Raw genomic sequence first — 26,735 nt, forward strand, 5'->3', positions numbered from 1 at the left:
TCCATCCTTCCTGTCCTATAGCTTTTTAACCCCCCACCTCAAAGCTCATTTCCATCTCAATTATTTGGTTGCAGCTGGTCTGCAAATATTGCACAAGCCTGCCCTCCTCCCACTGGTGCCTTTAGCAAAAACATTGTCCCTCCACTGCCTGTCACATTACTTTAAATGTGGGGCCCTTTAGCCCTTCTGCCCAACAACTGCCTGTTTTCAGAAGCGAAAGAAATCAGAACTTTTACGGGTTGCTCGGTAGAGTGGCTTCAGCTCACGCATCATGGCTAAAAATCTTTTGATGTTATTTTTCACACTGTTGCCTCTGGAGGTTTGTCGGCTATCCGGAACCCACAAGGTAGGTTTGACCTCTAGCCGAATAACGATGGTGGGGGAGAGAGGGCTGCTAACCTTCCACTCTTTGTTGATCTGCAAAGTGTCCAGCTCTTCGCTGAAAATGTGCAGTCTGCAAATAACAGAAGTGGGTCTTCTTTAATTTCATCACAGCCCTCATTAATTTGCCATGCCCAGCCTTGGATCTAACATCACATTCAACTCTGCAGACTTTGAACTACTGCATGTATCTCTTTTCAGCGCTCTGTTTTACATTGCTGGTTTGATGTATGGAGGTTTGACTTCTTTGATCTGTGATCTTTTTATCTTGATCTGTGAAGTTCTGACTCTTCTCCCCTTCCCCTTGCAGACATTTCTGAGTATTTTGGAAGCGCACGACACTAACTTTTACTTTGGTACCAATTCAACCTTTGAAGGTAAGAAGACGCAAAGTCTGGCACCGATTTTAATGATTGTGGCCTTGATTTTAATTATGATTGAGATGCAATGAGGCAAGTGTATTGATTTAGCCCAGTTGTGTTCCACATTTACAGACAAGGGGTCTTTTCTGCAAGGTTTCTGCCTCTGGAAACTCAAGGGACATGCCTGTCCTTTTCACATCTTCCTACTTGCTAAGGCACTCAGAAGAAGCTGGTTCCTTTAACTTTGCTTATTTAGTTTTGTGATGTATTTTGATTTTGCTCTCCAGACTGTGTAATACTGCTCTGTTTTCATGAATAGATACCTACTTTAGAACATTGCTCTAGAATCTTTTGATCAGGAATGCACAATCTCCTTTGGGTTGGGGGTCACCGCTGGCTTGGAGGGGTGTGCCAAAGGCTGGTGTGAGGAGGAAGCTAAGACTAGGATACTGGCAAAACACTGTGTATGGGTCTTCTGCTGCACATCCAATGTCTGGAAACCAAGAAGTCTTATTACTTAAGGACAGGAAAAAGGCAGTTGCGATTTAAACCCTGCATCTGATATAAATATGGCTGGATTCTTAGATCCTGCAGTAGCTGATCATTATTAGAACTCTTTTACTGTCCACAATAAAAGCAACTTGTCTATCGTCAGTCTTGTCCTTTACTCTTCCACTGACAGCTGAGCGCAGATTTGAGTTTCTGGAGAGATTCATTTTACTGTCCTGGAGGACGTTCTGACAGCCACATGCCATAAAGCTGGGGATGCCAAGACAAAGAAGTGGGAGGGAGAAAGATGAAGCTCAGTTAAATATAAATTGAATAGGTCTACTAGAATTATTCCCCATTTATTTAATAATTGTCCTCTTCTATCATCTTAAAAATGATTCTTTGCCGCAACTTTTGGGAAGGATCTGAGAGGCCCTTCTGAAAGATTCTTGAACTGTCCTCCATTTTAAATATAAAATAAAACTGAGTTTGGTTTGGTTCATGCCCAGCATTTCTGCCTCTCCGTTCCCATTTTTCCAGCGCCAGAATTTGAGGTTGTGCCTCTGACTTGCTCCTGCGAAGACAGATATGCTGGACCATCTTGCAGAGCCCAGCGTTGTTCCTTCCAAGCCTCAGGGGATCTCTATGCCTTTGAATTCTCACAGGATCAAGCTCTCTTTCCCCCTTTTTTTGTGAGCACCCAAAGACTAAACTCATCAGCTAGTTTGCTGCGGCGTTTAAGGAATAATTGCTTTGCTGGAGGGAAGCCTCTCAAACCTCTGGGGGCAGAATGCCGAGTAACATACTGCGAAGGACAACTGGTGAGTAAAATCTCAAGCTGATTCAGGCTGCAAGGGTGCTGAGTTCCATTAGAATCTTCCAGTGTATTCTGCATTCAAAATATTTATATTGGAACAGTTCAACGCAGCTCAAGTCAGTTTGCTTAGTTTTAGAGTGTCAAGCTAAAATTAAAAGGATCTTCATCCACTATTCATCTGCCTTTGGTTAACAAACATAATCACAAAATGCCTGATATGATGGGCATGAATGAGCAGAAAACACCCGTTTATCAAGAGCCAAACTGTTGAGGTTGTTTTCTGCCACCCCTTCTTGTCACTGCCATTTTTTAAAAAAATTAAGCATACTGTGGGAACCATATGGGGGTCCAGAAGCCTTCTTAAAAATAAAGATGATGATGTTAGAGGCTGGGGCTCAACCTCTGTAAGAGGCAAGCTTCCCATGTATTTGTCCCCCGTTGGGGGAGATGGGCGGTGATACAAATTTAAATAACTAAATAAATAAAACGTATTTCTTACATTAAAGAAACACTTAAACAAATCAAGTCAGTTGGGACAGGAAGCCTGATGGAATTACATGCAGATGAGGGGTTCTCTTTTTCCTTAGCAAGGTTTTGTCATTGTCCCTGGCAAGATGGTCCACATCAGGCCGGTGAGCAACCGACACCGACACCTGTTGATGGATCCGCATCTTCCCAGACCCCATATCATCTTCAGAACTCTGCAGAACCATTCAACATCAGTCCAGAGAAGTAAGTTTTTCTTGGAAATGAGACAGACTCCAGAGGTGAAGGGGCAGCCTTTTCTTAAATCTGTCCATCTGATCAGTTATTATTGGAAACCCATATAAAAGATGAAGTTATATATCTATAATAATTAACTTCTATGAACATTGTGTTGGTGTGCTTAATGGTTCTTCCATCTCTCCACCTTCTCTGTGCATGAAGGAAAGTTTCCATCCCGGCTCCGCAGAGGGGCTGAGGAGAAGGTGAAACACCTGGAACTCTTAGTGGTGGTAGGGCCAGATGTCTACCAGTTCCACAAGGAAGACACCGAGAAGTACATCCTCACCAACCTCAACATAGTGAGTTTCTTTTGGACTACACATGCGAAATTTGTTGGCTTCCCGTTGGGAGGCTTTGATGGGGAGACACACTTGGGTTGAAGCTTTAGGTCAGAAAGCAATGAATGTTATTTTCAACGAGTGCAAATATAAGGCAGGCCTTTGAAAAGACTTCTGTTAATAGACAGGTTGATTTTTTCTTGGAGGGCTTGGTAGGCAAAATTTATTTATTTATTTATCTATCTATCCATTTATCCAATTTGTCCCCGCCCATCTCCTCCCATCGGGGGATTCTGGGCGGTTTACAATAATCAGTTAAAACAACAATCACACAATAAATAAAAACAGCTCACGCGGCTGCATTCTGGACCAGCTGGAGCTTCCGGATACTTTTCAAGGGTAGCCCCATGTAGAGCGCATTGCAATAGTCTATCTGAGAGATAACAAGGGTACGAGTGACTGTTCGAAGGGCCTCCTGATCCAGGAAGGGGCGTAACTGGTGCACAGCAAATACATCAGTTAACTGAATTTAGGTGTTCCCAAAATACTTCACATGACTGGGTGGGTTTAGTTTAGACCTGAGAATGACTGAGTCTGTTTTGGGTTACATCTTTATGGCGTGGTCCTACAACACATCGACCGATTTAAGTAAACTGTGGGAATAGAGGCAAAAGTTGCATTTATCTTTTTCTGCACATTAATTATGTGTTAATCTCAGATTCTAAACGTCTCCCTAGAAACCATCTGAACATACTTTTTTTTTTCTCTTACCTAGGGAGCAGAGCTTCTTCGAGATGCTTCACTGGGTGCTCAGTTCAGGGTTCACCTGATCAAAATGATTGTCCTCACAGAACCTGAGGTAAAAAAAAAAGAGAAAAAAAATGGAGACCGATGGGGAATTGAACTTGGGAACTTGTGGCTCAGCCTAGGAAGTGACCCAAGACAGTCCACTATCTGTATTCAAATGTGGAGGCCTCTTTAGGGAGAGATAAAATATCAACCATGGAGGCAACATAAAGCATTTGGACTGTCCAGACAGGTAGGTCTATTATAAATGAGAAGGACCTATGGTTCTCCCTTTCCTGGTCAGAAGAGCAGTCCTTTCCCTCAAGGCCAGTCCTACCATTGAGCAGAGGCTGTGTTTGTACGATCTACTGAACTATAAATTAGCTAACCATAATTTTAGTCTAGTACGTTCCACAAATCCAACCTGTATGGTCAGTTGATGATTCAGTGTGTTGGGCAGACTGCAAAAATTGGATTAATTGAGAAAATACTGGTTGAATGAAGCATGCAGAAGTGTACATTGCTACAATATAGATTTGTATAATCTCAGCCTTAATTTTGCTCCCCTGAACTTGTGTCTGATTGAGGTCAGTGTGTATCCTCTCTCCAGGAGGGCATCCAGATTTCCACCAACATCACGGCCTCGATCATGAGCGTTTGCAAATGGAGCATGAAGATCAACCCAGAGAATGACTTGGAGCCTTATCATGCAGATCTTACTCTTTACGTCACCAAGTAATTACCGTTCATTTTGAGCAATGGTTAGCAAGCAAGTAAGCTCAGTGGTGGGGAGGCAAATGTTGTTCTCCAGAGCGATAGTGGTATGTGTAAAGCACTAGTAGTAGTGTAGGATCAGCTAATGCTTTTGTTTTTGAAAACTTTTGGATAGAGAATAGTAACTTGACCCAGGATGCAATGCTGAGGATGGAGGATGGCATTTGGAGCATGAGAGAAACCAGACTTTATCTGGTTTTCAGACTCCAGTGATGCCCAGGAGAATCAAATGTATTAATATCATCTCATGAAATAGTCCCTTTGTTCATATAGGATGCTACACTATCAGTTTTTGTTGGAGAGCCACAATTGACTAGATCCACAGAACATGCTAAGTGGCCTGAGTTTTTAGAACAGGCCAAGCCACTGGCAGACACGATGATTTAGCCTGATGTGAGAATCCAGTCATTGTCAGTAGAGATTTGGGAGGTGTCCGGGTAGGTGGCCATTGGGATCTTTTAAAAAAGGCCAGGATTCATCATGTGGTTTGCTTAACTTATGACTTAACATGATATGTGAACCTAGTTTATGGTGGCTTAGTCAAAGAAACCAGGGTTTAGCACAACGCATAGACCAAATCACCATCTGGCTTATGATACAGTAATTAACGTGATCATACATTATTTCACTGGTTTCATGAGATTACAATTTAATATAATTTGAAGGACCTTAATCTAATCATCACAGTTCCCTGCATTAAAGACAACCCTGGATTTGACTGAGGGCAACCTCCTCTCCATCAAAAGGAAGATAAATCAGGAAAAAGTGCATCTGTTCCCATTACTGTCTTTTCTGCTAAGCTTAGGTGACTGTCCATTTTAAGAGTAAATATTTGGGGAAAAGGTATTTTGCCTTTTGAGTAAATTCCATAATGTTTAACTCTGGAAATTGCAACCCCGGCCTACGCAGAAGCCATCCGATTGGTGGAAAACAGCCTGGCATAGTTTCTTTTTTCTTTCCCTTTCCCCCCCCCCCAAACTCTTTTTCCTCTTTGCCTGCCTGGCTGTAGGTTTGACCTAGAGCTCCCAGATGGAAATAAGCAAGTGCGTGGGGTCACCCCGAAGGGTGGCGCCTGTTCAAGGTCTTGGAGTTGCATCATCACCGAAGACACCGGCTTTGGCTTGGGCATCACCATCGCCCATGAGGTTGCACATAGGTCAGTGGGCAAGAAGGACCAGAAAGAGTCTTCAGGGTCTAGGAATGGACAATCAGCAACCTTCAAAGCCAACCATGACCCTTCTTCCCCAAAATCTGGGGTGTGCCCCCCATATTCTTTCCAAAAGCTGATGTGGAATTATAATCTTAATGGGACAGGATTGTTGGTATGTACATAACCATCTTGAATGTTAAGAACAGAACGGGGGAACCTCCATCAGATAAATACAGGTGAATGTAAATTATCTCTAAATTAAATTTCATTGGTTTTTTATTGTCGGTTTGGGCCTTTTCACTTTATTATCTTGCTGATCCATCTTTTGGGGTCTGCTGGCTCCTGGCACACCACCGAAAGCGGCATTCAATTCTGTTCCTGAAAAAGGATCTATACACCCCCTATTTTGTGGCTCTGCCAATCCCCGCACATATATACTCACTGAGCCCCTAAAGCCAGCCTTCGGGAAATCCTGGATTTGGGATAACCGTAGGAGAATCTTGATCTCTACTGCACCTCTGTTTTAACTCTTCCTTTGATTATGTTTCGATGACAGCTTTGGGATCGATCATGACGGGGAAGGGAATCGCTGTGTGGGGGACAGACACATAATGGGCTCTGAAGGGGCACACAACAGTGTGGATCTGACATGGTCGGTCTGTAGCAGAGAGCAGCTCCAGGCATTTGTCAGGTAAAAGGACCACTGCAGTGTTTCCTCTCTTCCTTGGACCCTCATCCAATGGAGAGATGCAAGAGAAGATGCAAGATCTTTCCAACCATGTGCTTTGCTTATGGCAAGAAGGTGTGTGATGGAAAGACATCGCTGGGGAAGCTCATCCCATCTTCTGTCTTTGAGGGCAAGTGCCTAAGGGAAATCAGACTGGGGGCGGGATATTAGTAACCCAAGGGTCACCCCTCCCCCCAGAATTGCCAATGCCCATAAAAAGTGTCTGGCTGGGACGCCAGGGATGTGAAAAGGGAATCTGCAGGCATCGCTTTGTTCCCTTCCTGCCTTTTCAGTAAAAAACGGGATGGAAATGCCTAAGAAAGAAGGATAGGACCTTACATTTCTGCCTTGTTGCATCTTACGATGTGTTCATCTTGTTCACATCCATGGGTTTTGCCCTAGTTCATTGGCGTCCTCAATCTCTCTAAAAGGAGGGGTCAGTTTGGTGATTACCTTTCAACCTGCAAACCTGATTGCCCTCAGCTTTGCAGGAGGCAGTGGGTAGAAAGGGATTTTGTAAGCCCCTTCCCCATATGATTAACCCCCCCTGCATTCTTGAGACAGGGTGTTGCATTACTTCAGACTAACCCAGCAGCCATGGTTTTTTGTGGTTTATCACCAGTACAGGCCAAGCAAGCTGCACAGAGGATTTGCCTGAGTTAAAGAGCAGTCTCCCAGAAGCAAAGCCTGGCCTATATTTTGGGGCAGAGGAGCAGTGCAAAATTGCCTTTGGTTCAGGCGCCTCGGCCTGCACTTTCAGCTATGACGTGGTAGGTAAAACTGTTGTTTCTGGTTATGTGGACGTTCACCACCACGATCACTGAAGAGGCTGTAGAATGCTGAAAGGGTCCATTCAAACATCTAAAAGCGCTGTTCCAACAGCAGCTAAAAAAACCAGATTCAGCAGAATAAAAGAAGCTGGAATTCATTGGAAAAACTAGCTCTTTTGGGGTAGGGGATGAGAAAGGGATGCTGAGCTTTGTTGCCACTCAGAATGACAACTGACTAGACTAGCATTTTCCAATCTGGCATCTTTCAGAAGTGTTGGGCTATAAGTCTCAGCACCCTTAGGCAGCTTGCGGGTTGTAACCTAACATACCTGTAGGGCATCAAGTTGGGGAAACCTTTCCTGGACTCAGAAATGTAGAAATCACACTTTATACTGGCCCTTTAGTTCCAATCTGGATTGCCCAATGGTGCTGCCAGGTTAGACAACTGGCTCCAGGTCCAGGGCCCTATAATTACTGTTACTTCTATATCCCACCGTTTTGTCAATAGTTCAAGACGGCTTACATGGAGATTTCCCTTCGTTTTATTCTTGCAATAAAAATCCTGTAAGATATGCTGGGTTGAGATAGCGCGGGGGCCTGTTGTCACCCAGTGAGTTTTTCCCTGGTGGATCTGAACTTCAGAAGGACACCAGATTATTAGAGGTCCAACTGCTGATGAGATCATAAGGCGAGAAAGAGAGAAAAAAGGAAGAGGAGGAAGAAAGAATGCCAGAAGAGATGAACTGAGGGACTAAAGGCCATCCTCAGTCTTTCCAGAGTCAACCCCTTCCTTGGTCTTTCCCTGATTCTTTATGTTGTTCATGTATAGGTTGGCTGGGCAATTTTTTTTTAATCCTCCCTTCATTGATCCAGGGGAGTGTATACTGTATCCTTTCTTCTCTGTTTGTTTTAGCCTTGCTACCTCTTTGTGGGGTAAAGGAGGCCATAGAAGTAGATTCATACAAGGCCATGAGCATCTTTTTCCCTTCCCTTGCCTGCATCCCCCTTTCCTAGGACATGTGTAGAGTTCTCTCTTGCCACACTGATCTGGCTGAACAATCCACCTGCTCTCGGCTCCATGTCCCGCTTCTGGATGGAACTGAGTGTGGGATCAATAAGGTAAAAGCATCTTGGTTTTGAAGGGGGGGGCAATTACGTGGTTCTCAGACTCACACCCAGCATTGGATGCAGCTGACGATCTCCTGCCAGACGCTCATGTTTGGGGATAAAGGGATTTAAAATGTAAGGCCGGTTCGTCATAAAGCGGGATACCTGGATGATGCCGGGGCTGATCTCTCTTCCAGTGGTGCTCCAAAGGCCACTGCAGTTCCCTGGAAGACCTGGGTCCTGTTGGTCTGGTGCATGGGCAGTGGTCCAGCTGGACTGCCTTCTCTTCCTGTTCCCGGAGCTGTGGAGGGGGAGTCACATCAAGACAGCGACAGTGCAACAACCCCCGGTAAATAAGGCCTCGGTTTTCCCAATTTGAGATATGTCTCTCTTCCAGGGCTTAGGTGACATGGGTCAAGGGTTAGAGTAGAGGCATAGCCTTCCAGATGTTACTGAACTACAGTTCCCAACAACCCCAGCAACACAGCCAGTAGTGAGGAATCCTGGGAATTGTAGGTCAGCGACAGCTACAAATAGTTTCCTACATTTATTTGTTCGTGGAGTCAATTTATACGGCCACCAAACTCACAACTGCAGCTAATACAGGATTAAAAAGAATATGAAATCAGACAAAACAAGAGCAAATAAAAAACAGGATGCAGTTGAAGCCAGCCCTCAATCATCTGTACCAAACCATGGGCTCATCCACCACCCTGGCCCAATGCCCAGGTCTTCGAGGCCTTCTGAAAGGTCATCAGGTCAGGGCCACCCAAATCCCCAGGGGAATAAGCTGTTCCAGAGGGCAGGAACATCTGGGTACAGAAGTTCCTTTTCCTTTCAGACCTGCTTTTGGTGGGCACCCATGTCAGGGGGAAGACTTGCAAGCAGAGATGTGTAATATGCAGGTAGGTGGACTTTGGACTGGAATGCTCTATTTTAAAGAAACCCTGACAACTTTCCATTTCTAAAGGAGGGGCAGGTAGGGTGTGTGTGTGTGTGGATTGCCTTACAGGAATTCCTGCATGTGAAAATCCATTTGCAACTTTAGTTTTAGGGAACATTGGGGCGGGGGAGTGTGGAGAAGCCACCTGTCCCATTGGTCTTCGGCCATTCTTATCTCTGAGGCAGGCTCCAAAACCTGGTTTCCACTAGAAGTAGCAGGGCGGGAAATGACCAGGGATGACATTTTAGGGAAAAGGTGGTAGATGCAGGAAGGATTCAGCCTACCTTTCCATTTGTTGGTCATCCCCGTTTACGCACCCATTCATGCCATCTTGGCAAATGCAAATTTGGGGGGTGATGGTCTGCCATGAGATATTTCTGTTCAGAAGGAAGGGCCAGAACAATTTGCAGGCCTTGCCAGAGATTATTGAGCAGGGCCAATCCCTCAAAAGCAAAGTCCATCCCTTCCTTCTGGTGGGGGGAAAAGAACACTGGTGGGAATGCGGCCTTCAGTTTTTGCCTTCTCCTCCCCTGAAGCCCTGCTCGAAGAACCAGATGGACTTCATGGATGAACAGTGTTCAGCAACAAATCTGAAGCCGCTGTACCTCAATCGGCAGTTCCCTTCCTTCTATAAGTGGATTTCGGCTGTTAGCTATGCCAAAGGTAATCCCAAAGTGGCTTTGGGTGACAAACTGGGGAGAAACCTTTTACTGAGGGTAGCGTCACCCATGGCCTGGAGAAAGCAGTCAGGAAGAGGTTTTTCTCCCTCGTTCCAAAAGCAGGGACCAGCAGCCTTGCCATGAAGCTGACTGGAAAGAGACTGAAAATTCCCCAAAGGAAAGTCCTCCTTCACGCAAGGCATAATTAATGGTGAAATTCATGACCATGAGAGATGGTGATGGTTACTAAGTTGGATGGTTGTGAAAAGGGATTGGATAAATTCTGGGAGGGCCACCGACTTGTCAAGCGGGTAATGGCTCAGTGTTGCCACCAGATTGAGTCAGAACATTGCCTTTGAGAAGCTTTGGGTCTGGTGTGGCAGCAAGTTCGTTTCCAAGTGCCAGATCACTGGTGGCTTCCCATTCACTGCAAGAAAAGCCCTTTTTTTTTCTCTTCTTCTTACTTCCCAGCACTGGAAAGAAGTATTGATCTATTCACTGAGTTCTCCCCTTGTCTTTTCCTTCCAGGGGATGCTATGTGCCAATATATGTGCCAGGCAGCTGGGAAGAATTTCATGGTGAGCCGTGGGGACCGATTCATTGATGGGACAAGGTGCAAGGGAAGCAGCCTGGAGGGCAAGGATGCGCTTGCTGTGTGCATGATGGGCAGTTGCAGGGTAAGGGTGGAGGCCAGCAAACCACTGTCCTTCTGGGAAGGTGATGGGGGTGGTGGTTTCCAAATTCTCTTCTTGCTTCTTTCCGTTTTTAAATGTCCATTCAGAGTTAATGTCTTCTCTGCTGGAGGCAACTTATTAGTTCTGCCTCTCCTGTTTTTATTTATTTTATTTTATTTATCCTGTTTTTATTTTTATTTATTCCCCCCTCAGATTCATAGAAGAAGGGAATTAGAGTGGCTCCGTGGCCCCAGGGTAGTAATTTTTCCATATCTGGTATATTTTGGAGTGGGATCATCTTGCCCATTTCTTCTCCAGCATTAAAACATGGAAATATTCTTTAGCCATCATTTCTGTGCTACATACCAGCCTTCCCAAAACCAGCATCTTCTAGTTGTGTTACGGTTGAACCTCCCAGAATTCTCAGCCTGCATGACCCAAAGAATTCTGGGAGCTGCTGTCCTGGAGAGGGCTTGACTGGCAAGGCTGGCTTCTAGCTCTGTTGGTCCCAGCAATCGATTTCAGCTCATTCATTTTTTTCCCTTTTCTTCAGGTGTTTGGGTGTGATGGTCGGATGGACTCAGGAAAGATGATGGATACGTGCAGGGCATGTGGGGGAGACAGCACATCATGCTTTAATGTGAAGGGCTCTTTCACTGAGGGGAAAGCCAGAGGTATAGTGCCATTCCATCTTCTCCCTTGCCTTCTTACATGTTTTTGGTCCAGTCCTAAGTATGTAAGAATAAACCTGATGGATCGGGCTATCAGGGCCTCTGATCCAGCCTTCTGTATGAACCAATGGCCAACTGGATGCTTTGAGGAAGCTCAGAGCCTGGGCTGGAGAGCTAAAGTGCCCTTCCACTGTCTCTTTCCCAACCTCCAAAGTACTCCAGCTCTTCATGGTCCTGGCTGTGGTCTTCACCACAACCTTCTATCTCCCCCTCTTGTATCCCCTTCTCAGAGTACATCACCTTCCTGACTCTGTCTCCTAACATCACCACAATCCACGTGATTAACCGGAAACCCCTCTTCACACACTTGGGTGAGTAAATGATGCCCAGAATTGGGATGGCAGGAGAGTGGAGATTGCCTAGGAGAATATCCCAGTGGATTGTCCCATGGGGGAAGATTCCTTGCAGCCTTTAAAGCCTCCTCTGACCATGAATGCTTAAAAGCAACAGTCAATTTCCGGTCTTTTTGAGGATGGAGGCATATGGAATTGATACTATAAGTCCTAAAAAAGCCATCACAGCTTAGAGAACTGTAAGGGCTGAAGCTGGTGAGGCAGGAATCAGTGATTCGAGGCCAGACTGAAACATTATGTAAACATGGAACAGATGTCTCTGTCTCTTGAGTAAGGGAAGAGAAATAGCCAAAGTCTATTTTAAAGGGTGGGAAGAAAAGGCTTCGGATTGAAACTGATAGGGCTTGAATTTGATATTCTGCTGTAGGCAGTTCTTCTGCAAATGTCTGTAATAAAGCAACTCATTTCTCTGTTCCATTCCGTTTGAATCTGACCATAACAATGAATAGGTCCACAACAACTCTGCGGGGAAAAAAAGGCACACTTCCCTGTGCGATCTGGCCACATCCATTAGATGGCCCTCGACCCTCCCCCTCATTCTTTTGGGAAACCAGCTTGTTTAGAGAGCCAGAGAGGTTGAATGGCCGAGTGTAACGATTGCCTAAACCCAAATACTCAGTCTCACAAGCTCGGGCTTAAAGATAACTGATTTATTAAAGGAATAGTATGCAAATACAGAGAAAGCTGAGAATGAGCAAAAGCGCGCCAAATACAAACTTAAAAGCCTTGCTTGTGGGCAGGTCCCGCCCCGTCGCCCGTCAGGACGCTCCCCCTCCCAGGTGCTGAATGCCGTTAGACGCGCCTGGGAAAGTAACCTTGAACAGGAGCGCAAACCCAAACATGCATTCCAAGCCCTCAAAACAAGGGAGGGCAACAGAATGGAAAAACCCCGGGTGAAGGGATACGGAACAGAGAATGACATGTGAACCGTTACAATGTTAACCAGACATTAGAATGTGAACATGACATATTGCCCCCCCAAAAGACATTAGGGAGCCGGTTTGTCAGGATAGGCAGAGTGAAATTGGGCTACGAGACGAGGAGAATGCACGTCTGAAGCAGCAACCCATTCAGGATGAGGGAAATGTTTCCAGCGGACGAGGTATTGTAGAGTAGAGCGCTGGCGTCTGGAATCGAGAATAGATGCCACCTCGAAGTGTTGCTGGTTGTCGATCATGAGGGGAGGTGGAGGAGTGGGTTGTGGATGCCAACGGTCCGATGACAGGCAGGGTTTGAGTAAGCTGCAATGGAAAACAGGATGTAAACGTTTAAGGTTGTGAGGTAAATCGAGTTTAAACGTAACAGGGTTGAGCTGCGCAACAATTGAAAAAGGACCGACAAATTTAGGACCAAGTTTTTTAGAGGGTTGTGGGGACTTGATAAACTTAGTTGATAAGTAGACTTTATCCCCGACTGCAAAGGATGGTTCTGGGGAACGCTTTGCATCAGCATGGCGTTTATAGGCAGCTTGGGCATGTTGAAGGGCAAGTAGAATATTAGACCATGAGTCCTTGAGATCATGACACCGAGTCAAAGACCTCCAGAGCTGAAGCTCTGAAGAGCAGCCTGGGAAATCCACCAAAAACTTCTCTACACTTACTCAATGTTCTCAATTCCATAGCGAGAAGAAATGGGGGAAACTTTTCTCTTACTTAATCCTAGCTGTGAAAGTTCAAGGGCAATATATAGTAGCCGGGAAAGGCCTCATTTCTTTAAATGTCACCTACCCTTCTGTCCTGGAGGACAACCGGCTGGAGTACAAGGTCTTCCTTACAGAGGACAACCTGCCTAGCCTGGAGGAAATTCATATGGATGGACCAGTCCAGGAGGACATAGAAATACAGGTAAGATGGTAAAGTTGCAGCCAGCTAAAGAGCAGGGACAGCAACTGGCTTGGCAAACAGGAACATGTGCCAAGTTTCTGGCATTATGGGGAATCCACGTGGCTCACTGACTTGTGCCTTGATTCATAGAGAAGCCACTGAGTCTGGCCCTTCCTCAAAGCTTTCCCAAACACTTCATCCCTTGCAGCTGACTGTGTGAATAAACTCAGGCAAACAGCTTGGTGTCCCAAGTGACCTTAAACCTCACTTTTTGGTGCCTGATCAGTAACAGCTCATTCACCTGAGCATCTGAATGATATGCACTTTTAACGATGTGCCCTGTCAGCCTTGAGGAAGGATCGTATCTTGATCAGAGGCCTGGCATCCGATGGGCAGAGGGAAGATTTCATGGCTTCCCTCTTGGATGGGTTTCTCAGATTCAGGAAGCCACCAAGCCTGTGAACCTCTACCTGCTTGTTGGCATTGGACACATGTATCCATTTTATTGATGTGAAGGAGGAGCAGTGAAAGAATCACATATAAAAGGGCCCCTGGAAATAATTATGAAGTACCCCAGTCCTCTCCAGTAAGTTTGGCTGCTATTCACATGTCTGTTCCTTTTCCACCCAGGTTTATAGGAAATATGGGAAAGAGTATGGAAGTGCCACCAGCCCAGATATCACCTACAGCTACTTTAGGCCAAGCGAAAAAGAGACCCATATGTGGATTGCCCAGTTCAGCCCCTGTTCAGTGAGCTGTGGGAAAGGTCAGCCGCTTAATCGTCCTTTTACTTCTCACATCTCTTACCTTAGCACAGGGCCCCTGGACATGCTGAGCATTTGGGGAGTGAGTAAACATCTCAGGGAATACACAGGTATTAGCCAACCCATGCTGTTAATTAGGGCCTTGCACATCTTTTAAACATTTGGGGGAGGAAAAAAAAACTCTGGCCTGCAGTGAAGCAGTTTCTGCTGTTAATTAAAGCAGGCATGCCTTTGAGTCTGCAAAATGATGTGGTTGCCTTAAGAGGCACATTAAAAAGAGAGCCTGCTTTAATGAGTCAGTATTGTGAAAGCAGATGCATCCTTTTTCAGGCTCATTCCGAAGCCTGGAAAAATAGGTGCTTGTTCAAAGTTTGAAGGGCTTCTTCCAAATCAGTTCCAACACATGCATGGCCCTATTTCTGGACACTGGCACCTGCTGCAATCTTGCAGAAGTGGGTCCTTTTTAAAAAAGGCATTTGATGAACAGAAGGATGCATGTGTTGGACAATGAAAAAGGTGCTTCTGACTAGCCCTAGTGTCTATACCATTCTGTATCTTTTGTCACTCAGAGTGATTCCTTTTCGGTCTTCTTCAAACGGAAACTCAATCATGTCTACCGAGATACTTCCCTAACCTTTACTCTACAGGCACTCTGCAAGTCTACTACACCTGCTTTGACCAGACAAGTGAGAAGGTAGATGACCTACATTGCCTGAAGATGCCGAAGCCTCCTTCCAGGCAGCAAACTTGCACTGTGAAACACTGCCAACCACAGTGAGTAAAAGCTGTTTTTGCCCATTTTCACATTCTGAAGGGTCAGCTACAGTAGGCTGCTTGGACCAGTATCCATCCAATCTGTTGTCCTGTCAACAGCCTTGAGCCAGTTACTGAATTCGCCCATTTTCTGGGCTGGGGTAACACCCTGAACCCATACTATTAATCAAATGGGCTGGGTTCATGCAACACACTAAGCTGTGATAAAAGTAATCAAGGTTAAAACTAGCCAAGCTTACTGTAGCTTCCACTGTAGACCTTTAACTGGTCTGGTTCAGTGTTGTGTGATCACAACGACCTTTTTGTCCATTTGGGTTTTACTGATTTACTTAAAAGATCTTGGGGGAAAGCATAATCTGCTTTGTTCACTGTTTTCCCTGATACAGACAGCTTTTTCATTCACATATTTTCCCCTGGCAGATTTTGAGTACTAATGCTAGCAGACTTGGTTCAAAGTTGTTATCCAGGCCATAGCAGTTTGTTTTTACCATATCCTAATAATATGCTATTGTAAGATTTTGGGGCCACCCCTGCAAGACGGCTATTTTGTGAGACCACTCACAAAATTCCAAGTGTCCTCATTAACTCGTGAGGTTACTACCCCTGTGTTGCTATATAAGCTTTCCTTTCAACAAATATAACCAAACTTGCTTTCAGTCAAGGCTGTAGGGAGTCTCCTATCAATCTGCTCAGCAAATCCAGCAATGGCATTGCCTTCAGAAAAGAAAGATATAAATGGAATGAGTAAACAAACACCAGGCAGAAAAGAGACAGAAGTTCTTTTTCTCTTTTCTGATTGGGAAAATTGTCTTGAAAACGATTGGGTAATGAATCTTGTGCCCTCTACCCATCCTTGAGTCAGCAGAAAACTGTACTGGCATAATTGCTACCCCCACTGCCAATCCCCACACTGCCTCTGTTGCTTGGGTTCCTGGTCATTGCCAATTCTGACTTCCCTCCTAGATAATGGGTGACAAAACCTATATGCCTTGAGACTGCACAAAATATTAAAAGGGTAAAATATTACCTTAACATCAATACAGAGGAAGGATGATTTCAACCTGACTCGCTCATGGACTGGGAATGAGATCAATACCATGTCATGCAGACACGGCAGAATAAGTCAGTGGCCAAGGACCAATGGTGCCATGGTTAGATGCAAGTAGGAAAAGGCTCTAAGGTGGTGTGGCTCCCACAACGTTACCCAGTGGACGCCATGGCCCAATGGGGACTTGAACCCGAGTCTTTCTCATCGAAGCCCAACACCTCATCCACTACGTTGCAGTAATTCTTGTATCTAGTCACAAATGCGTGCAGAGTCTTTTGCTGAGGACCCCTTAAAATATGGAAAGGACAGCCAGTCCTGGTCTTCTGTTCCTTCCCACCCAGGTGGAAGAAATCAGAGCTGGGCAGATGCTCTGCCATTTGCGGCTTGGGAGTGGCCACGTGGAATGTGACCTGTGTGCAGGTTCTTGACGGACTGGAATCCACCGTGGATGAGAGAGAGTGCCCAGCAGATCAGAAACCCCCAGCCTTCGTGCCTTGCACGGTGAACGTCTGCCCATTGGGATGGAACACGGTATGTATCTCTGGTGTTATGCAGCGGTCCATTTCCTTTTGTTCGAGTGTGGATGAGCCAGGGGCTGGTGGGGCTTCTTGAAAATTTTGAGAGAAGTTGTGGATGTTCTCAGAAGATGGGAGCCACCCTGGAGAGTTTGCCTGTTCTGCTGCGGTGCATGTACCAGCAATAAAGCCCTCATTTATCCGGAGACAAAGAGAAGCTGATTCCCCTCCACCCCGAAACTTCATTCCTCTCCCCAGCTTCCCTTCCCTTTTCCAGGCGAGTGGGTGGGCACCCTTTCAAGTCGAGCCCTGAGTTGTAGCCAGCCATTATGTTAATTTTCTAAAAACGAGGCACGATCTGGTTCCCAGCTTGGTTTGAACCGGGGAGAGAAGTGTGAACTCCAATGTGAGCAAAGCGCACTTCTCTCCATCCATATCCCTGTAATGGCTCCTGTGCTTTGCTGTCTCCTGAAGCAGGAATCAGTGCCCTCCTCAAAGTCCGATGTCCTGGAAGAGCAACACCGGATTGGAAATCAGTCTGTATATGTCTGGAGCCCTCTGGCTGGGAAGTGTCCGGTCACCTGTGGAGGAGGTGAAGAACTTTCTTTTGGGTTCCTTGTCCATCAGTGTCTTTTCAGTACCTGGTTCAGCACTGCTGTTTGTATACCATGTCTTTCTTTGGATGAGGGATCATTTCTATATTGACGTACCCTTCCTTCATTGGTTCCACCTCCCCAATGAGAAGTTTGAAGGAGGGATGTTGGTGGCATCACGGGCACTAAGCAGTCTGCCACAGCTGATTTTTCCTTCATTCAAAGCAGAGAATCTTCTGTGCTAGAAAAATATGGACACGTACAGAATGGCTGATTTCTTCAGGGGCTCCGTTCATATGGAGCAGAGCCCAAGAAGATGGATCATATTCTGGTTTAACACATTCTAAGGCAATGTCTGAACTTCCTCATCAGGAGGAACCATGAGCTATTTTAGTCTAATGTAATGATTGTGTTGTTTGAGCCTGATCAGTGGGTATAATTGTCTTAAAGGTAGGCTGACCATACATCCCGTTTTGAACGGGACAGTCCCATTTTTTTAACATTTCCAGACCATCCCGTTATTTTAATATAGATGTCCATTTTGTCCCGTTTTCTTAAAAACCTTACTTAAAATTTTGGAAGTTCCCCCGAACCTGTCAGAAGGCAGTCTGACTTTGAGTGGAAGGAGGGGGAGCTCAGCAGAAATGGCAGGAAAAAAGTCGCAGAGCTCAACCCGGCGGGAAACCTAAAAAGGAAAGAACAGGATCGGCCAATAGGTGGTGAGCAAAGGGTGAGCTGATCGGCTCCTGCCTTGAAAGGGCGGGAAGAAAAGTATGTAAAAGCACAGCCAGAGGAGGAACGGCTGGTCGGGGACAACCGTTCGCTAGACTCTCCAGCCCATCCTTGCCTCTTGCAAACGAAGGAATCCGACAATTCCCAGCCCAAGAAAACCGGAGAAGTTCCTGCCTGCCGATCCAGCCCGTCACCCAGCCCTGCCCCGTTTTGCCATCCCAATGTCCCGTTTTTGTCTCAAGGAAATACGGTCAGCCTACTTAAAGGGGAACCTTCAAATTGTTCGCTTGATAGGAGACAGGATTTGAAGAAATACTTCTGCCGAAGAAGAGCTAAAGGAACCAGAAAAGATGGATATAGTTCATAACATGCATCCCAACTGCTCCTTTCCCCAGGATGGATGCTGCTGAGTTACGTTTGCTTGGTTTTTGACACCAAAGAAGAAATGGAGGAGAAACGCTGTAACCAGACCCAGAAACCAGCAAGCCGGCTAGAAATCTGTAACCCTGAGCCATGTCCGGCAAGGTAAGGGGCTCTGCAGACTTTCCCCACTTACAGAGGTCTCCCTTCTTCAGTGTCCCCACAAGGGAGAGAATCAGCTCTATGAGTTTAGGTATCTGCCTGGTCCACGGGAGATTTTGGCTAGTCTCCACAGGCTCAAAAGCAGTGAAATGAGAATGCCATTCAGAGATCTGAAAGACTGGCACCTGAGGGCAGGCCATGGATTTCAGCTGCCTAAGAGGACAAGGGTTGAGCAACAGGGCTTAAGTTATAGGAGGGTAGAGCTGGGTCAAACGTTTGCAATGAAATCACCCTGCCAATGAAACGAACTACTTAAGGGCGATCGGCGGGTTGTTCAGCATTGAGGATGTCCAAGCAAAGGCTAGACATCTTTCTCTGGGGTGCTCCATCTTTGAATTGAACTAGGGGTGAACTGTATTCTCCGAGAGTCCCCATCAACGTTTTGATTCTAGTATTTTTTCTTGAACAGCATTTATTCTGTTTTTAAAAGATCTCTATCCTGCTTTATTTTACAAATCTCAAAGCAGCTACCATTACAGTCAGTAAGGTAATCCTTGAACAGCAGATACCAGGAAAATCCCAGGACTCTGGGATGTGAGAAACATGCCAGAAGGGTACAGCAAACCAGTTCCCTATTGCTGCCAAAAAAAACTACATTGCGATGGCCATGAAGCCTTCAGGAGTTTAGCTTAGAGAAGGCTTTCCTTCTTTAGAGTCCCTGGATATGGCCTCAGTCCTGAAAACTGGTCCCTTTAGCAGCAGCTAAAATGGGAGTATGGTGGAATGTGGCTGCTTTCCTCAACCAGGTTCTGTCCCTCTGCTTCCCACCCAGGTGGTTTTACAAGCAAGGTGCGTGTAGTGTGACATGCGGTGAAGGCGTTATGCGCAAGGTCCTGTACTGCGCACGAGAGACAGGGGAGGAGGAGGAGGAGGAGGAGGAGATTCTGCCAGACACAGCCTGTGAGGATTTGCTGCGCCCCGAGGAACAGGAAGTGTGCAGTCTGGAGCCTTGTCCCCCCAGGTCATTAGCTGCGTGCTTGTAAATTGGAGGATGGAGGGGAGGCAGGCAAATCTTCCTATCCCCCTGCCATCCAAGTAGTGAGAATGTGATTGCCCGGAGGATGCACTGCCAGCAGAAAAACACACCAAGGGTAGTTTTGACCTTGGACGATTTGAATTTTCCTGCAAATGTTTGATATGAGCGCAGCAACGTGGGAGCTCTGCAGATTCGGTCCTGACAGCAGAGAAGTGCTTTTTCCCAGATTAAAACCTGCACGATGCTGTAAGAGAGGGGATGAATCAAATTTATCCCCACTCAAGAATTTGTCTGGTGTCTTGCCCTCTCTCTTAGGAAATTGGGGACATTAGATTGCCACAGCCAGGCGCTTTCTAGATCTGTTGGGACTGCAACTCTTATCATTCCCAACCAGAAGAGTGTAGAGGTGATCCCAGTACAGCAGGAGTTAGGCCCCAGGTCTAGATGGGCCAGGGACAGGAGGGGGTAAGACCCAGGTCTGGATTCATCCTCAGCCACAGAAGCCCCATGAATGACTTTGGCCCAGTCATCCTCTCTCAGCTCTGCCTACCTCACGTTTTGCTGTGGTGGACGGGGATAAAAGGAAGGGAAATACCCATGGAAACCACCTTCAGTTTCGGTTAAAAAGGTGGAATATACATATAATACATACATTAAAGAAATTTAAAAATTGCAGCTCACTTTCAGGGCAGTTTGCCTGGCCCTTCACCATTGCTTTTCTCTCCCCATAAAAAGCTGGAAAGTGACAGAACGTAGTCCCTGCTCCTCCTCGTGTGGACTCGGAGTCGCCACCCAGTCCGTGACTTGTGTGCAGCTTTCTGGAGGCCGAGAGGTAGAGATGGCTGAGAGCCAGTGCCCAGAAACGGAAAAGCCACTCTCTGTTGTGCCCTGCATTCTCCGTGTGTGTCCTTATGAATGGGGATTCACCAAATGGACTGAGGTATTCCTGTTTGCACTGTGATAGTATTCAGGAATCCTTGGAAATCTGAGACACCTAGGGAAGTCAAAGCCTAAGAATCAAGCTTCAGCCTGATTTCCTGGGTTCCTTCTCTGCCTGGATTAGACACAACCTGCAAGATCCCAAACTCAGGTTAACACAACAGAGTGACACTAGGCTCACAGAACAGGCTACAACCAACCAAAGACGCCATATTCCAGCTTAACGTGATGGCCTTCTTTAGCCAGCATGCTAAGACAATGGTTGGGTTTCTACAGTACACTGACTTACAGACTACTCAAAAGAGCTTTAGCCTAGTCTAGTATATTGAACGCTAAACAGGGTTGGACCTGATTAATATTTGGATTGAGGACAACCTGGACATTTCCAGGCTGAGAGGTTGAAGAAAGACTGTCTGGAAAAAGGCATTAGTAGATCACTTTGATAGCGGGGCCAAGAAAACAACATACAGTAGGTCTGTCCATGATGCCACCAAGAACTGAGTTCAAGTGAGATTTTACTTAATGTATTGTTTGAACCAGCCCAGTATTGTGCAACAATACTCTGCTCCCAGTTGCTGTTCCTCAGCCTAAGCGACTCTGCAGGATTGTGGTGAGGATAAAATGAGAGGAGCACACACCCATCTGAGGAAGGACAGGATGTCAATGGAATCAATAAGCCGGGCAGCAGAAATATGTCATTTTCCATCATTCTGGCCGCCAGCCTTCAGCCAGGCATCTGTTGACGGGATGAGAGCCAGTTCGTATGCAGTCAAATGCAAGCACCCAATACCCATATAAAGGAACAGATGGAAATTGTCCCTCCTGCTCGTTATGTAGCGGGAACAGAGGAGAGAGATGCAAGAATTTCCGTTTCGTTTCAAGTAGAAAACGGCCTGGGATTCTTTTGTAATGGCTTCATTTCTGACAGCCAGGCAGGACCTGTAGCCTGTTTGCCACTTTCTGTGTTCCAGCCCGGGTTGCACAGGATGCCTGACAAAATGGCTGGTGATAACCTCTGGCTCTCTCCTTCCAGTGCTCGGTGTCTTGTGGGACTGGCATCCAGAGACGACAGGATTTCTGCATCAATCCCCAAACCAAAGCACGGGTGAACCCCATCTTGTGCATGCATGCTCCTAAGCCCATGATGGTGAGAATTTGTTCTGCCGACCCCTGCCTTGAGCAAGCCACGATGGAGGCAGACCTTCGCCTGGATGTCCCAACACAACCTCCAGCGGCAGGCCTCCTGACAACCCCTGAGGTTACTGTTCATCTCAAGAGACCACAGGACAAGGACTTTGATCTTCCATGGTCCAAAAGAGAAGATCCTCTCAAGAAAGAAAGCAAGGATATACCGTGGGGGGACACCTCAGAGGAACACAGTTACGTAGCACTGCTTGTTGTTAACAGGGCTTGAATTGGATGCAGGATTTGTTGCTGAGAAACAGGTCTGGGTTTGGGGGATAATCCAGCCAAAGGACAACACATTTGAGCACCGCTGATTTCAACAAGAAAGGTCTAAAAAGATGTAGAGTTAAGCCAAGTCAAATCTGATGAGCACTTGAATAGGAGAGTTCCAGGAAATGCCTGGGTAGCAGGTGAAACTGGAGGGAAATATTTGGGAGGAAAGCAGTGGAATACTCCTCTTTTCTTATTGCCAAGAAAACAACATGAACTCGTCTATGAAATCACCAGGAGTCAAGCCTGACTCAAGGGGAAATAATTAAGAGAACAGTCACGTTCCCCTGACTTTTTCAGCCCTGCTTAGCCTTTCAGGAACAGCTACATCAGCCAGGTTCTGCCGCTACTTTTTTCCCCCCATTTTGCAGAAATTTAGCTGCAGATGAATTGATCGAGATAAATCAAGACCGCTGATTTATCTTGATCAATTATCTCGATCAATTACCTAGGAGGAGCAGCAAATGATAAAAATCACGTGCCTTCTCCTATTTTCCACAATGCAGGCTTCTAGAAGGATGCTTGAGGGAGAACCAGGAATGCATTTTTTATGTGAAAGGATCTGTAAACTTGGCTCTGAATCCTGATCGCAAATTCCTGGGCTGAGGATATGTTCAGAGGCCTCTTGCTTCTTATTCTTGGTGTATTATCTTGCCCACTTACTTCCAGGCCACTGTTTTGCACTGAACTCATTTCTCTAGATTCAAGCTGTCGCTAAAAATGGAACGTTACTTTTAGGTGGTTTTTCTCCAGCAGCGGGGAGTGTCAAGTCCCATGCGTCTGTGCGATGAAAACCTTCATTAAGGTGTTCAGTGTGAGGGGAAAGCCAGTTCTATTTTGGGACTGGGGGAATACTGTGGATTTCAAAGGTGTGTAACTCAGCTGTCTCCGCGTCTCCATGTCTCCTCCTCCTCTGGCTTTTTCATCTAGGCATCTGTGGAAGGCAGTTGCTCAGTCCCAGTGGATTAATCAACATGACCGGTGTGCAAGCCAGGATCTGCACTGTTGCCATAGGCCGCCCTTTAGGGCAGATGATAACAGTCCAGGTGTTGGATAGTTCCTTGAACTGCAGTGCAGGTGGGTATTTCACAGATCGGTGCTGATGATCCCCCAGGAAGCCTCAAATTCGTACCTTTTTTCATCCACCAAGCACTCTACTTATCAGCCTCCTCTGCTCCGTAGCAGGTTCCTGAATGTGCCAGATCTTAGCCTGGCACATTTTAAAAAATAGTGCCATCGGAGTAACAGTTCAGGGTAGAAGTCCAGGACTTGAGCTGGATGAGCAGGAGGTCTAGTTTAGAATATTTTGAAAATCTTGTGATTGGAGATCACTGGTTATATTCGCAGAAGACAGTTAACCAGGATACTGCATTCTCATAACACACTATGCCTTGTTATGATTAAACTTAGTTTGTTTGGGATGGTGTAGGGTGCTGGGCAATCTCATCCCATTTAGTTGGTTGTAGTTCAAAATAAGCCAGAAAATTGGTTAGTTGGTCACTAAATTGAGTTGTGTGAATGCAGGTAGAACCATCCAAAGTGTGCGTGCATGACTGAAATATAAAACACATGAAGATTGTTAAGTCCAGAGTCCACAATTACCCAGCTCCGCTGCTGGATTCAGCTAATCATGGCTATCAGAATGCCTTGGAATACTTGTTGAAGGAACAATAGAATGCATGGGGAATTCAGCCTCGACTGCCAGTTCTTCTGCTCCAGTATAATATCTAACCCAGTCTACCAATAATGTCAAAGTTTGGTTGGGGGGGCAAATCTCTTGTGCTCGTTTTTTATGTGCGTCAATTCTCCAAGCAATAGGCTGGGTGTTTTGGATTACTAAATAGGATGTTGGATCCTAAAGTAACCAAATGGGCTGGATCTGCCTTACATGCCAAGCCACAAAAAAGTAACCAGGTTGTTTAAGTACAGCTGTTGGTTGGTCATTGAACTGGTTTGGTGCACAAAGCCAGCTGTGCTGAAACCCCTCTTTTGACACGCTAGTCCCTGTTCAGGGCTTAAGGTGCTGTGTGAACTCAGCAGCAATTCCCAGCCAGTAGCCAGAGTTAGAAAACACACAAAAAGTTGTAAATTGGAAGCATTCACCCACCCTGTCTTTTGTTCCAGGAGAAATAATACTGTTTTCTACACGGATGATGTGGCGGATGGCCTGTAAGAAGCTGGAGCTGTTGACGGTAAACACACAGACCAACACACTAATGGTAAGGCAGCGCCGCCTGTTGCCTGGCAGTGGAGTTGTGCTACGCTACACCAGCAGAGCGGCAGAGAAGAAAGACCACCAAGGTATGCTGCCCTGTGCTGCATGTGCTACCCAGAGATGGCCAGAGGGCTGCTGCTCCTGAAATCAACATAGAGACTTATGTAATCTGAGAGTCTGTTTTTACTTGCTCTGCAGCCTGTGATATGCAGCTGTTTGGTCCCCACGGACTAATCCTGAATCCGGTGCCATTGCTGAATGGGGAACTGCAAACGACTTGCAGGATATTTATCGATGTGGCCCCCCAACTGCGCATTGCCATTCATGCAGTATATGTGGAATTCAGGACAAATGCCAATGAAACACGCTCCAGCTATATTTCAGTAAGCATGAATCAGGGTACAGACCCCACACATTAGGATGGGGGTGTGCCCTTCCAGCAGCTCAAGGACCGCTGGGTTGTGTGTGCCTGTCAAAGGCTCCATTCAAACGATAGGTGAGGGCTTTCTTGGTATGGTTAAAGCACCCATGTTGTCTTTAAAATCTCCACCACCACCACCACCCTAAAAAATGTAATAAAGGGCCAAATATTTGGTCCCACTAACAGCTGAGTTGCTCTGGGGCCACAGCTTGCATGCTGGCAGGGCACAGGTTTTGCCCCTGTGAATCTGGGGAATCATGGCCACCAGAGTCTAAGGAATCTTGAACCTTGGGCTGCATTCAGAGTTCTGAGAACTCTTTTAGTGGCCTCATGCTAAACATGTATGGTCAGGGTTTAGGATCATGTGCAAAGGAACAATTTAGGTCTTAAAGCATGGTTTACGATTAGGACAGTGGGTTAACCCAACCAGTTCAGGTGGAGTCGCAACCATGGCTTGGTGTGATGCGTAAGCCCAGCTTGTATCTAAAATCTGCCATAGGTACGAGTTCCAAAAAGCCATTGTCGGAGGCAGTGTCCTGACTAAGCAAAGACCACGCTGAGACAAGGAGAAAGCCTCTGGTGCCAAACTGAAGGAGCGTGGGAAAACCCAGACAGATAAACCCCAAAACTCAAGGCGGGTCTGTTCTGGGTTTCTTTGAATGACAGCTCAAAGTCTCTAAACTGCGCATGCGTTTTCCCCCCTGGATAGGGGCCTCCTCCTGCTCACTATCCGTACTGAGGACAGGCAGACTGAGCAAGCAACCTTCCCTTTTTCAGATCCGGGATGTTGAATCCATGAGGACCACTGTCTTTCATAAGAATCAGCTGTTCTACTGGGAATCCGCTGGCAGCCGAGCTGAAATTGAGTTCAGCAAAGCCTTTGCCAACATCAGCTTCCGAGCTGAATACTGGACCACCACGTAGTCCTTCTCAAAGGGCTGATGTGGAAGTGGTCGCGGAGAAGGCTAGTCGGACAGGACTCAGAAAACGGGCAACTGTGGACAGCTCTCTTCTAAAACATTTAATTGCTGAACTAAGCTTCATGATCTACCGTTCATTGTCTCGGCTTTGGCCTCAAAAAGAGCCTTTCCATACGTCACGTGCTCCCTTTCCACGGCTTGTTCTTTGCAAAGAATGATTGTCTTCCTTCTCTTGGTGCTGTTATCAACCTACACAAAGCTTGCTTGGGGCCCTACCGGCAGAATTGTTGGATGTACAGTACAGGGACTCAACACTTGAACGTGAAATTAATCACCGCATAGTAGCCACTCCAGGCATCTGAAGAAGTGAGCTCAGCTCACCAAAGCTTCTGCCTTTTAATAAAACAGGTTAGTTGAAAAAGCTGCTCCCAGACTCTTGCTCTTTGGCTACCACTAACCCACCCTACAAGGCTCTTACAAGGTTCGATTCATCCCTTCCCCAGCTCAGCTGAATACCTACAGGTGGCATTTGCAGATGATGTATAACTTGGTTAGTCTCTTTGAGGCTACTGTTAGTTTATGATTTGACGGATCACAAGTACTCAGAAAATGGGGTAAACCATGGTGTGAATGCAGCTAATAGGATCTGAATGAGGAGGTGGAGGTTGTACTCTCTCTGGGGCATTTCCCCTCCAGTTGTCTTTCGGGAAGGGAGAGCAAGTGGGCTTTACAAACTTCCAGAACTGCATTAGAATTCTGGCTTTCCCAAGATATCTGGAGGGCCTGTATTGTACCATACAGCAGCTTTCCCCACCTTGGTGGCTTCCAGATGTGCTGAGACTACAGTTCCCCTAATTCCCAGGCAGCATCTATTTGGGGAAGACTGTCAGGGCCACGGTGTGCAAACATAGGTGCAATTAGATTATTTTGGACTGGAGGTCTTCTAGGGCCTCCACTTTCCTGCAGACAGCTGCTGGTGTTATTGGATGCAGGCACTATTTTCGTTCATGGCAGCCTTTATTTAAAATAAGAAAGAACTGCCATGGGCCTGGGCAATTAGGTACCTGGCCAACCAGTTTCCAGACTTCAAATAAAAGGGATGAAGAAAGGCCGCAAGCAAGCAATGGTGAGGAGGAGGAGCAGACCCCTGTGGATCTGTCTGTCCATTTCAGCCAGGAAATTGACACCGGAGCCGTCGCCCTCGCTGGCCAG

At 46.3% G+C, this 26,735-nt stretch overlaps 2 protein-coding genes across 3 annotated transcripts; both read left to right on the plus strand.

The window, feature by feature from the left end:
• Positions 1-45: 45 nt before the first annotated feature.
• LOC134506300 (uncharacterized) lies at positions 46-3,194 on the plus strand. The gene is made up of 5 exons (XM_063316450.1): positions 46-346; positions 692-758; positions 1,773-2,053; positions 2,637-2,781; positions 2,977-3,194. Exons 1-5 carry the CDS (start codon positions 272-274, stop codon positions 3,192-3,194), a joined length of 786 nt encoding a protein of 261 aa, XP_063172520.1. The 5' UTR covers positions 46-271.
• On the plus strand, positions 2,981-25,936 carry LOC134506266 (A disintegrin and metalloproteinase with thrombospondin motifs 13-like). Of its 2 annotated transcripts, none has more exons than XM_063316408.1 (26): positions 2,981-3,113; positions 3,868-3,951; positions 4,489-4,613; positions 5,662-5,808; positions 6,359-6,493; positions 7,152-7,299; positions 8,314-8,418; positions 8,604-8,755; positions 9,248-9,311; positions 9,886-10,012; positions 10,537-10,685; positions 11,236-11,356; positions 11,644-11,724; positions 13,429-13,610; positions 14,220-14,355; positions 15,001-15,127; positions 16,517-16,706; positions 17,165-17,282; positions 18,411-18,540; positions 19,370-19,558; positions 20,309-20,513; positions 21,546-21,891; positions 22,898-23,044; positions 24,092-24,268; positions 24,381-24,565; positions 25,381-25,936. In XM_063316408.1, the coding sequence occupies exons 2-26, from the start codon at positions 3,928-3,930 to the stop codon at positions 25,525-25,527; spliced, it is 3,657 nt and encodes a 1,218-aa protein (XP_063172478.1). In that variant the 5' UTR covers positions 2,981-3,113; positions 3,868-3,927; the 3' UTR covers positions 25,528-25,936. The 2 variants fall into 2 exon arrangements, with proteins under 2 accessions (XP_063172478.1, XP_063172476.1); XM_063316406.1 differs by having other exon boundaries at positions 3,011-3,113; positions 17,168-17,282.
• The last annotated feature ends 799 nt before the right edge of the window (positions 25,937-26,735 follow it).

Source organism: Candoia aspera, chromosome 16 (assembly GCF_035149785.1).
Source record: "Candoia aspera isolate rCanAsp1 chromosome 16, rCanAsp1.hap2, whole genome shotgun sequence".
Taxonomy (NCBI): domain Eukaryota; kingdom Metazoa; phylum Chordata; class Lepidosauria; order Squamata; family Boidae; genus Candoia; species Candoia aspera.

Coding starts and splice junctions, on each gene's coding strand:
- LOC134506300 (XM_063316450.1), top strand. CDS start 272: ATGGCTAAAAATCTTTTGATGTTATTTTTCACACTGTTGCCTCTGGAG. Junction 347..691: donor GGCTATCCGGAACCCACAAG/GTAGGTTTGACC, acceptor TTCCCCTTGCAG/ACATTTCTGAGTATTTTGGA. Junction 2,054..2,636: donor CATACTGCGAAGGACAACTG/GTGAGTAAAATC, acceptor CTTTTTCCTTAG/CAAGGTTTTGTCATTGTCCC.
- LOC134506266 (XM_063316408.1), top strand. CDS start 3,928: ATGATTGTCCTCACAGAACCTGAG. Junction 3,952..4,488: donor TTGTCCTCACAGAACCTGAG/GTAAAAAAAAAA, acceptor TCCTCTCTCCAG/GAGGGCATCCAGATTTCCAC. Junction 11,357..11,643: donor CACTGAGGGGAAAGCCAGAG/GTATAGTGCCAT, acceptor TCCCCTTCTCAG/AGTACATCACCTTCCTGACT.